A 12,880-nucleotide genomic window follows, 5' to 3' on the forward strand; every position below is an offset into this window, starting at 1 on the left:
AGCAAATCGCAATTAGGGTGCAGTTAATTATTCTGAAAAGACAGGTTTTATCGAGGCAAAAATCACGTACAATCATTAGCGCAGCCAGCTTTTTCTTTTTTCTTCCTCACTCTCCTAAACATGCAGGAAAATGAGCGAGATGAAGGAGGAGGCAAGCTGCCCCCTCTTCTATCTCTTTCTTTTTCGTGCATGTTTAGGAGAGTGAGGAAGAAAAAAGAAAATGCTGGCTCCGCCAGTGCGTACAATACAATGCAAGGCTTAGGTACACCGTGGTGGCGTCCAGCAGAAACTTTTGCAAACATTGTCCCTATCCTAACAGAACCGTTGGAAACTATAGAACCAGCGGTGGTGCCCAGATAGCCATTCCCCATCGTCACCGGATTGGAGGGATACCGGAGTCAAGAAAATAAAAACAACATTTTGTCACGAAACGTGCGGGGGTGATTTATGGAGCCATTTTACTCTGCAGGCAGGCGGACACTTTGAACCGACACAGACGGTGCGATCCGATGCGGGCAAAGATGCCGATGTGGGGTCGACAGCCCTCCCGGACTAAAGGGGTAAATTGTTGGAGTGGCCTTTGCCAGCGATTCCCTTTATTTTTTGAAGGGGGCAGGAGTTAGTTAGCTCCCAGTTGATGGGGGAGCCAAGAGCCCGGAAATGTGTAACGCAATATTTACGATCGAAGTAAGAATGTCGATGAACCTTATCATTGCAAGCCTATAATGTAATAACGTTTATTTTATTTATTTTTTATCTATGCTATGAGGAAGAGATATGCTCGACTGGATTGGATAACTGAATTTATTGCTGCAATGCTCAGTAGTTGAACAAACAAAGTAATCTCCAGAATGTCTTTCAGCCATACTTCTAAGAATTCAACCATTTAACTTTTCTCAAAAATTTTTGAAGAAGTTATGTTTAAAACAGCAATTTCAGGAAGTTGTATAGCCAAAAATTCTCACGCGGATGGACTCATAAATTTCTATTAGTTCCTTATGAGTTTCTTTTAGGTAGAATAGAGATGCATTGCATGTATGCGAAGGATTTCTCAGAGAGATTAAGAAAACCAACATCTTTCAATGGCTTGCTCAAGAGTTTTTTCAATATCTCATCCATGCAACTTTAGAGAATTGGGTTCTTTGACAGAGTATCACTACAGATGTAACAATGTTTCACCATGTAAAATCTCAAAACCTTACGAACACAAGAGTCTATTGGTGTTTGATTGTGTCAATGAAACCAAAAATAATCCGTTAATGATCAATAGCAGAATGCGATGCAAGATTTATATCATGCGTTTCGTCAATCACAGCCCTGGTGACACAAATCAATGCAATTGATTCCTGTCACTTGAAAATCACACCCACACCTCTTGGTACAAGCAAAGTACCAACCATCGCAGCACGAAAAGCAAACCAATCAGCGAGCAGCACTTTTCATCGGTTCAATCAGCTAGGAATGTAGGTACTCACTCACTCACTTGCTCATTCAGCCAATCCACGGTTTCAGCAGCAATTCTCGGTATGTTATCGCCATCGTCGACGAGGACGACGTCGTCGTCGATGGTTGATCATCCCGCAAGCTCAGCAGGGATCCGCTCGCCCCGGTTGTACAGCATTCATGCACAATTTGACGCTGATTGAATCGGACTCGGTAATGGAAAATACTGATGGTCGGCTCCGAGTCCCGATAAATGGTACTTTGGCAAAAATTGGATTTCCGTCGACGACATCGGTTATTTCGCATTTTTCCATAAAGAGCTGTCCCAGATTTTATTTTATATTTCTCTGGAGATCTGGCTATCAGTCACAATAAGTTGTGTTGATTTTTATAGAATCTTCGTCGACGTTTCGATCAATTATAGGATCTTTTTCAAGGCTCGATACTAAATCAACAATATTTGTATTTGGGGTAAGATTAGAAAAAAGGATGAACAGTTCTGGAAGCTGATACCGAAGTTCTAGTAAAGGTTGTCCCTGTCTTTATCCATGTATTTTCAGCTTGAACTAAGATGCTGAAAAATAGACGGACTTGCTTGGTGGTCTACTGGCTATCACTTTGAATTCGTATAAAAAAAATGTCCTGGAGTTAATCTCTGGCTCGTTTTTTTCTCCCTACTATATTTCTTTATACTTTCTTGCTATTCTTCATGTTTGAAACTCGCGTTTATATGTTCATAGCTTTTTCTTGAACCAAGAATGGGTTGAAAAGCAGCTTTTCTTCCGTGAACCTGTGCTATTATCATCACTTACCTCCCCTTCTTCACAGTGATACGTTGCTTCGTATAAGCGTAGTCTGTCTGTCTGTATGACCATTATGGATTCGGAAAGTACTGAACCGATCGACGTGAAACTTTGTATGTGCGTACTTTTAGGGCCGGGAAGGTTCTCAGCAAAGAGTGATACTCCACCGATCCCTGGAAAGGTGGGTTCCCATGCAGATGAAGTTGCTGGGGACTTCTCTAGGGAGCTGTATGCCAAAAAACACAGTAAGTAGGCAGACACTACAACGTTTGCCGGTACAGCTACCTGACCAGAAGATTATATCAAGTTTATATCATATTGTGTTATGATGATGTAATATTTTCCTATAATATGAGCATGAGCATGAGCATGAGCATAGATGACCGTACAATTCGTAGTTGCTACTCCGTGATTGACCAGAACAATCGAAATTGCACAAGGAACCAACAAACGGAGCTTGGGGGTAACTACCGCGCTCAATGTGCACAGTTCGAGAATTCCACACTTTATTAGTCAATAACGGCGCCGGCCACGTCCTTACGGTCATCGAGGAAGGAAAGGAATGTTAGTGTGACGTACGTTGCTATTAGAGACCGAGATCACCTCATTTTCTCCACGACTGTCACGGGAAGGAGTTTTTGTTAGTGGGGAGGGGGAGAGTCACATGATTTGGATTCACTTTGGTAAGTGATGTGATTCATGCAACCTTTACTTGAGTCAAAACATTTATTCATTTTGACTAAAACATTACAAATGTCGACACCGAAGATGACGAACCATTCAAATTTTTGTGTAAATGCAAAAAATGAAAGAAAAATATTTATTATCAACTGAATGTGCATCGGAAACTTGCGCCGACACATGACGTGACGAACTTTTCAATATTTGTTAGATAAATACACAAAAACCAGAGCAGAATTGTATACATCCTTTAGCAGTAATTATTATGATAAAATGGAACGAGCTTACCAACAAACATCCTTCGAAGTGTTCAGTCCAGTATTATATAAACTAGATGTAGGATGATGTTAAAATAATTAAAATTGTAGCAAAAAGTACACTGGTGCACACTTAATTTTGATTACCGAGTTCGGTAATTTTTTAACGAGATTAAAACTGCTGAGCACCGAACTCGTTCAGCAAAAATGCATTGTTTACCTTTTCCATACGATTTTGACAGTTGTTTTACTTAACCTCAGTAAAATCGATTATCGAAACTACCGAGATCATTTTGCTGTTATAATCTCGTCAAAAAAGTACCGAACAGGCAATTCAGAAATAAGTGTGTGTGATCAAGATTATAACCTATTTTGTTATAATCATATCAAAATTATAACAAAATGTGATATGAATTTTAGCTTTAGGATGACTAGTTTCTATCAAAATTTGATACAATTTTCTTGAGACTTTTTTTTTTCCAAATGTCGAAGACTCTAAACTAAATTACAATACATTGAGCTATGAAACAACATTTAAAACATAATGTGATATAATTCAGTTATAGTATTTTATCAACACCAAGAATGTCGAACAAAATTATATCAGAATGAGTTATAAATATCTTGGTTTGTTAGGATTTTGTTATATTTTTGTTACAATTTTCTAGTCGGGTAGTGATCTATAAATGTTACTTTATAACCTACTACTACACCAAGGTCTCTTATTCTTTCACATTTTTGTACAGGCTGACCTCCCAACAAAAATGTTGTGTTTAGCGTGTTTAACTTCCTGCTAATGAAAATATGATTACAATCTTTTACATTAAGTTTAAATAGGTTTGTTGGCACCATTTTTGACGTCATTTTGGAATAAAATCAAGTCTTCATTGTTTCTTATTTCGATATACAGTTTCATGTCGTCATCATATATGAGAATATTGGTCTTACTAAGGATAAAAGAAACATCATTGACATATAAGATAAACAAAAGTGGGCCTAAATTAGATCCTTCAGGAACTCCTGAAATTACACGTATTACATGTATTGAATTTAACTATTTGTTGCCGATTCGTGAGGTATGATTCAACCCATTTGAGAAGACCTGGTTCGAACCCTATTTTTTCAATTTGTAAATCGATACAGTCAAAAGCTTTACTGAAATCTATATAGATAGCCTCTACGTAGTTGCCATTATGCAAGGCATTTAATGAGTAGTTGATGAATTCCACCAGATTTGTACTGGTGGAACGCCCTTTGAAGAAGCCATGCTGTTTATGAGTTATCCTGTATTTGATTTGCTGAAACAAATTTCCATTAACTATTACTTCGATCAACATGGGAATGCATGAAATTATAGCAATACCTCGGTAGTTACGCACGTTAGGTTTCTTGCCGCTTTTGAATATGGGTACAATTAAGAAAGAATTTTTCCAGGTTGATTGAAAACTTCCTGATTTAAATGAAGTGTTGAAAAGCCAAATTAATGGCACTGTCAATTCAATTGACAGATTTCAAAAATAAAGGTGGGATCCCGTCAGATCCAGGCACTTGCTTCTTTTTTTCGCTTGTTCTTTTTGTTGAACGCAAGAAAGAGCGAGATAAAAGAGGTGGCAAAGTCTTTCCCTCTTTTATTAGTTTCTTTCTTGTGTTTGTTTACGAGAGTGAGTGAGAGAAAAGAAAAAGCTGTGCACGCTAGAAGATCCAGGTCCTTTAGAGGCATACCGTTTGCCAATCAATATCAATAAGTTTTTGCCTCAAGTTTTCATGGTTGACAGAACGATAGGCAAAAGTTTCTTCAAATTCGCAGGTCTGTTGTTGGTATTTACGAATATAGAAAATTCGAGAGCTGTGTGAAAAACTTCATTCTTCCATAATGGGGTCAGCGATTCTGCCACACAAAAATTTTCATCATTGTCATAAACAATTCTAAAAAATAATCTCACTGATTTCACACAAAAATTTTCATCATTGTCATAAACAATTCCAAAAAATAATCTCACTGATTTCTAGGAATTCATCTAGGAATACATCAAGGGATTCCTTCAGGAATTCCTCCAAGGTATCCTCCAGAAATTCTTCCAGGGCTTTCTCCAGGAATTCTTCCATAAATTCAACCCGGAATACCTCCATCAATTCCAACAGGAGTTCTTCCAGGAATTCCATCAGTCATTCCTCAAGGATATAATCCAGAATATATTCCAGAAATTCCTCCAGCCAAAATGCCAGGAATTTCCAGCAATTACTCCAGGAATTCCTACAAGAAATGTTAAGAAATTCCTCTAACAATGTTTTCAGGAACTCCTCCAGAAAAACAGCAGGAATTCCTACAGGAATTGCTGTAGGGATAACTACAGGAAATTCTCCAGAAATTCCTCCAGAAATTTCTCTAGGAATTGCTCCAGGAATTCCTCCAAAAATCATTCCAGGAAGCCAGGATTGCATCCAATTCTCAGAGGAATCACTGGAATGGAGGGATTTTTGGAGATTTCCTGAGGAATCTTGGAGGTATTCATGAAGGAATTTCTGGAGGATTTTTTGGATGAATTCTTTAAGGAATTTCTTGAAAAATCCCTGAAGGTATTTCTGGCGAAACTCCTGAAGGGCTACTTGGCATAAGTCTTACAGAGACCCTGATGAAATTCTTAGTGAAGGTGCTGTAGGAGTTTTGGGGGAATACCTGGAGGGATTCTTTGAAGGATTTTAGGCAGATGTCTTGGAAGAATTCCTTGAGGAATTCTCGGGGAATTCCTGAACATATCATAAGAAGAATTCTTGGATGAATTCCTGGAGGACTTCCTGAAGACATTTCCGGATTAATTTTTGTGGGAATTTCTGGAGATTTTTCAGTTGGAATTCCAAGAGGAATTTGTTAGAGAATTCGTGAAGGAGTTCCTGGAGAATTTCGTGGAGTAATTTCAGAAGAAGTTCTTGATTCTCTTGACGTATTTCTAAAGGTTTCCTGAAGGAACCTGGAGGTTATCATGAAGAAATTTCTGGAGGAATTCTTGGAAAAAAATCCTAAAAAATCCCTGGGGATTTCCCGAAGTAATTTCTGTAGGAATTCATTGAATAAAATTCTAACGAATTCCTGGAGGAATTTCTGGAGAAATGCTTGAAAGTAATCTCGTATGAATCCATGGAGTATTTTTTGGACGAATTTCAGGAAGATTTCTTGCCGGTTTCTAGAGAAACTTCCAGAGGAATGCTTGAAGAAATTCCTAGAGGAATTCTTGGACGAATTCCTGGAGAAATACATATAGAGATTCTTTGAGGAATTCTTGGCAAAGTTTATATTGGAATATGTGAAGAAATTCTTGGAGAAATTCCTGGAGAAATTCCTGGAGGGGTTCTTGTAGGAATTCCTGGAAAAACTCTTGGAGAAACTACTGGATGAATATTCGAGGAATTTCTTGAAAAATTCCTGGAGGAATTATTGGCAGACATTCTTGGAGGAATACCTGGAAGGATACTTTGAGGAATACTTGGCGAAAGTCTTAGAGGAACTCCTGAAGGATTTTTTGGAGCAGCCTTTTTCAAATTTCTTTACCGACGCATGTATTTCTTATGGAGCGCGACCCATGGTTTGAGAAAGGTGGTTTTAGTAGAGAAAAGAATTGTGGTGTAGAGCTTGGAGGTCCCAATCCCAGAATAGATTGGATGACCTAGATCACCAAGTGAATGTATCTGCGTTATCAAAATTGCACTCTGAGGCTTTATGAACAGCCTAGGTTATATTTCGCAATCATTCGCTATAATAAAAATATCCTAAGATTTGCAGATATTGACACCCATTCTTCAAAATACATTGGGTCCATTTGTATTCTAGTGGACTTCCAAATAGCAACACATAGAGATACTTGTAATATTATGAGGTGCAACAGAAACAATCGTAAAGGATTAAGCCGAAAGAGTGAAAAGAAACAAGAGTAGAACCTGTAGTCATTGAAGGTCCCAATACCAGAATAGTTTGGAAAGCCTGGAATATCCCATAAATGTACCAAAAGCAGTAAGTTGTGCACTGAGGCTTCATCAACAGTATAGACTGCATTCCACTTTTTTTTTTACAATTGTAGCATGATACCGTACGTAGATATTGTAACCCAAACTTCAAAGGGTATTGGAGGCCATTTGTATTTCACGGAATGTCCAACTACCACAATATCAAGTTGCTCATTGCGAGGTCCAATGGACATCAACGTGACTAAATTTCTTGAACAGAGTGATCCCAAATGATGGTAGATGATGTAGATCTTAAGAAAATGAACATCAGAGTAGTTTGGATGACCTAGATCATCCAATTCATGTACCATGAATCTTCTGGGGGTGCTTTGAGACTGTTTGAGTTTCGTAGACTTTGTTCTGTGATCATTTATCGTGTATAAAATTTGGTTTAGAATGTTGAATTTGCGACACAAACATAGGAATACTTTGGAGGCCTTAGAATAGCTCTGGGATCAAAAGTTCAACAGAATATGATGGGTAGTAATACGTTGCATGTCAAGGATCAGTAAAAACTATTGATGATTAGCAAAACGATGCAATTTGAGCAAAAACATGTAGAATTTGTAAAATATACAACAAAAAAAAAAGCCACGTACTTTTGTCTAGCACAGGGGTTCCCAACCTTTTTGAGGTGGCGACCCCCTTTAAGAATTATCAAAACATCTGCGGCCCAATGAAAATTTTTAGAAAAAAAATGTGAATTAAATTAACGAAACCGAGTTTTTTGGATACTGTGGGAGGGATTTTCGACGATCAATGATACGTTTTTTTTATTCGACACTCACATTTCGTGAACAATGATGTCATGTACATTTAATTTGAGTCGTAGCTGAAAAATAGCGGCGCAGCCGAAATTTTTTTTTCTTCTGAAGGCGTTTTATACTGAAAATTTCTTCCTCAAAGTGTGGTTTTTGGGGGTGGCGATATACAAAATTAAAAATTGGTATAATTTGCACATAATAGAATAAAAATTCAACAATTTTTTTAGTTACATCGCGGCCCCCCTGGACTGGCTTCACGGCCCCCAGGGGGCCGCGTACCACCGGTTGGGAACCCGTGGTCTAGCAGCAAGAGGGGGAGGGTGATAAGGAGGATGGTACCCTGGATTTCTTAGCACAACTATAAAAAAGACTCCAGAGTAAAATATTTTAAAACATAGAAGATATTGCATTTCTACCAAAATCGTCCCAGGTGTTTACGGGTTTATCAGATGATGTTGGATAAGAAACTACAGGAGGTCAATCAGTCGCGAACCGAACCTAGATGACTAATTGCGTCATTGAACGAACATCATAGAAGCGGACATTTAACCAAAGCACACATAACAATCTACGTTTCGTTTCGAATGGTAACAAATATAAAATTGTACAAACCCCCTTAAAACTAACAACAAAACTTTCTCTTCCAGCAATTAACAGATACGAGCATCGAATGATCTCCAAAGAATACGCATAAATCGTATTCTGAAAATCAACTCGAAGACAAGTCTTCAACCCCCCCATCTTTCACAATGACCTCCGTTAAAGATACGGCATCGTTCTTCGCGAACGGCAGCTCGAACCAGTTCGACTTCGTCCTCGCTATGTACCCGCAGGTCCTCAAACTGAAAGCACAAAACAAATGCAAAAAGCCGGACGAACTCATCCGGTTAGACGACTGGTACCAGAACAAACTGCCACAGTTGATCAAAAAACGTGGCAAAGAGCGCTTCATAGTGCACGAGGAGCTAGTCCAGACGATGAAGTGGAAACAAACCCGTGGGAAATTCTTCCCACAGCTATCCTACCTGATCAAAGTCAACACTCCTCGGGCAGTGCAGAACGAAACCAAGAAAGCGTTCAGAAAACTGCCCAACCTAGAGCAAGCCATCACGGCTCTCTCAAACCTAAAAGGCGTCGGGACCACAATGGCGTCGGCCCTGCTGGCAGCGGCCGCCCCCGAAACAGCCCCGTTCATGGCCGACGAGTGCCTAATGGCCATTCCGGAAATCGAAGGCATTGACTACACCACCCGCGAGTACATGAACTTCGTACAGCACATCCAGGCCACGACGGATCGACTGAACGAGGAAGTGCACGGCCCGGTCAGTAGTTCCAAGGACGCTGAAGGCAGCAACGACGAGGACAGTGGCGACGCGCCCAAAGTCCAGAAGAAGTGGTCCCCGCACAACGTCGAGCTCGCCCTCTGGACACACTACGTCGCACGGGAACTGCAACCGGAGCTTCTAGACGACATGCCTGCCGCTACGGAGGGAAGTAAAAACAGTTACTCCCGGAGTCCCTCGACTGCCACCGCTCCGAAGACCGCAACCCCCACGAACGGAGCCTCCTTACCGGCGTCCGACAACAACACTACCATAGAGGAACCGTCCGACGAGAGTAACCTGGACACCGAACTCGGCAAAGCCACCTCGGACGAATCCTCCAAAGACAACAACAAATTCACGGACAGTTTGGACGAGTGTACCAAGTCCGAGGACAGTCTGGAAAAGCCCAGCACCACGACGACCAGCATTCGGAACAACAACAGCGACGAGGTGAACGACAGCGACTCGCAGAGCAGTGCCAAGCGGTCATCGACAGGGGACGACGAGGAGGAGGACGAGGAAGACGACGAGGAGGACGAGGACGAAGATGGGGAAAGTTCGGGCGGCGATGGAGCGTCCAACGCGAAGAAGCCGAAGCTCGAGTAGGAACCGAGAGGAAAACTTTTCTAATTACAATTAGAGGTGGGGCAGACGAATGGGGAAGATGACGATGAGTCTATGACGGGGATGGGGACACGGGGACGCCGACGAAGAAGTCGAGAGAGCATGCCTAGAGAAAGCAGAATCACAAATCAAAATCAGTTAACATAATTAGCGTCGTCGCGGTCAGTGTGCTCCTTCCGGTTGGCGGTGCCGCGGTCTGAACACACTCGCACAATCGCACACCGCACAGGTAAGTCTGCGGAAGTTTGTGGGATCTGAGATGCCGGAAATTCCGACAGAAGGTGGGGCGTTGCTACCGGAGGGAAAAAAAACTATGTACAAATTATGTTTAACTGATTGTAAGGCGCCATCCACAAATTACGTAACGCTCTAGGGGGAGGGGGGGAGTATAGTCCAGCGTTACGGCCCATACAAAAATTTTCGGGTTTTCATACAAAAAAGCGTTACGGAGGGGGGAGGGGGGGTTGAAAAATGTCGATTTTAGCGTTACGTAATAAATGGACGCTGCCTAAGTGGAAAATCACGTATTATTCTTGGGAGGAGGATGAGGAAGATGGTGGGATGCGATGCTGGTGAGACAGGCAGAAGTTGTGGCTAATTGGCAGGAGAGCAGAGGCTGGCTGATTGAAAGGGAGAAAGACGTGGGTGGGACAAAAAGTTTCATTGAGATGAATTGCTATAGATGCGAAGGATGAGTGACCAGGTACGTAGAAGAAGAGAAAATGAGGCTTGCTTCATTAGTGATAGAAGGAGAAAAGAGGCTTTGATAAATCAAGACTGGATTCGTTCCACAATGCTGGAATGGAGTATCCAATAAAAAGAAAAAAAAACTTGAATCGGATTGACTTTTATAACACTTCTCTACGTTTTTTTAGATTCGGATCTGTATCACCTATATGAAGAATTGGAATAATTGGGTATAGCATAGGTTCTTTGCATACGGCTTGATAGGCACTTGGTGGACCACTGATTCTGCGACAAATTTGTTGAAAGATTCAAATAGTCCTTCCAAGTAACATTTTTAAGATTAATGAACTCGAAGACTACTGGAAAAACTTGTAATTAGAAGGAACGAAATGTTGCTAATTGACAAATTGAGAGATGAAAGTTGTAAAAAAAAAATCGCGTTCTGGTGAGATTTGAACCCACGACTCCGTATTCGCTAGACCGACGCGTTATCCAACTAAGCCACAGAACAAGTAGTGATTCTGCCGAATAGAAAGCCAAACTGACTCCGAAGCCGCACCGTGAACACTCCTATTTCACAAACTCATTCGGCTATCATTCGGTTTAATTGGAACTCGAAGAGGTTCTCAAATTCACGAGAGCTAAATAAAATGTAAAATATACTCCATATATCATCCTTTTAAGGCCCCATATAGCCGTTGCGGTTAAGTGCTGAATCCCCGTGCATGACCTTACCAAAAATTTTAGACAAGTTCTTTGAGAAATTTCTATAGAAATTTCTACAAAAAATTAGAGGGAGATCCCTGATGAATTTCCTGAAGAAAGCCCAAGAATAATTCCTAAAACAATCGTTGAGGGAAACCCTTGAAGGATCCCCGCTGGAATTTCTAAAGGAGTCTCTTGAAAAATTTTTGGAATAATTCCTGAAAGGCTTTCTAAAGGAACACCCTTAAAACATTCCTGGAAAAACTCTTAGAACAATGTCTGGTGGAGTGTTTGAAAGAAAAAACAATGGATAACTTCATGAAGGATTTCTTGGAGAAAAAAAATACCAGGATACATACCTGAAAGAATCGCAGGACGGATTTCTGAAGGAATTTCTTTGCAGGGAGCATTCTTGAAAGATTGCTTAACCCTCCTTTGGAATTAGGGTCATTTTCACCCAAACCGTACACTACGTCAGTGAGCTACTCCCAACGTGATGCAAAAGGAAGATTAAAGATAATTCTGAAAGACTTTCGTGTTGACTTCTTGGAAAACTTTCTGGCTCCTGTATGCTTCCCTCTTGAATTATCTAAGAAAATTCCAATACAAATCGCTGGAGCAATTTCTAGAAATCTTCAAGTAATCCTGAACAAATTTTTTTGGGCGCATCCATGGAAAAGATGGATTCCAGAGATGCCTCCAGGAATTCCTTCAAGAATTCTACCAAAGCATCCTCCAGGCATTCCTGCAGAAATTCCTGGAATAATCCCTAGAGGAGTTCTGTAAGGAACCCTTGGAGTCCTTTCAGAAGAAATCTCTTGAATGGTTACTGGAAGAATTTCTTGAAAAAAATCAGGAGGAAACCTTGGGACTTGGAGAATCCATGGAGGAATTCTTGAAAAAATCACTGGAGGAATCTCTGCAGAAATGCCTGGAAGAGGATGGTATCACAGCTGAACTCATCAAGATGGGCCCAGAAAAGTTGGCCACCTGTCTGCATCGGCTCATAGTCAGGATCTGGGAAACCGAACAGCTACCGGAGGAGTGGAAGGAAGGGGTAATCTGCCCCATTCACAAGAAAGGCGACGAATTGGAATGTGAGAACTTCAGGGCGATCACTATTTTGAATGCTGCCTACAAAGTGCTATCCCAGATCATCTTCCGTCGTCTGGCACCTAAAACAAATGAGTTCGTGGGAAGTTATCAAGCCGGCTTCATCGACGGCCGGTCGACAATGGACCAGATCTTTACCGTACGGCAAATCCTCCAGAAATGCCGTGAATACCAGGTCCCAACGCATCACCTGTTCATCGACTTCAAAGCGGCATACGACAGTATCGACCGCGCAGAGCTATGAAGAATCATGGACGAAAACGGCTTTCCTGGGAAGCTGACTAGACTGATTAAAGCAACGATGGACGGTGTGCAAAACTGCGTAAGGGTTTCGGGTGAACTATCCAGTTCATTCGTATCTCGCCGGGGACTGCGACAAGGTGACGGACTCTCATGTCTACTCTTCAACATTGCTCTGGAAGGTGTGATGCGACGAGCCGGGCTCAACAGCCGGGGAACGATTTTCACAAAATCCGGTC

The 12,880-nt window shown here is 41.1% G+C and overlaps 1 protein-coding gene across 7 annotated transcripts in view; it reads left to right on the forward strand.

Moving 5' to 3' along the window:
- LOC115266033 (uncharacterized) overlaps positions 1–12,880 on the forward strand; it is a 521,849-nt gene that overhangs the window by 20,975 nt on the left and 487,994 nt on the right. For 6 of the 7 annotated variants that reach the window (XM_029871835.2, XM_062843075.1, XM_062843073.1 and 3 more), the window contains exon 3: positions 8,595–10,239. In XM_029871835.2, coding sequence (XP_029727695.1) covers positions 8,697–9,878 — 1,182 coding nt within the window. In that variant the 5' untranslated portion in view covers positions 8,595–8,696 and the 3' untranslated portion in view covers positions 9,879–10,239. Of the gene's footprint in view, positions 1–8,594; positions 10,240–12,880 lie in introns of those variants that run through there. The other variant, XR_009995734.1, reaches the window with a different exon arrangement.

The sequence above is a fragment of the Aedes albopictus genome, chromosome 3, assembly GCF_035046485.1.
Source record: "Aedes albopictus strain Foshan chromosome 3, AalbF5, whole genome shotgun sequence".
Classification (NCBI taxonomy): Eukaryota; Metazoa; Arthropoda; class Insecta; order Diptera; family Culicidae; genus Aedes; species Aedes albopictus.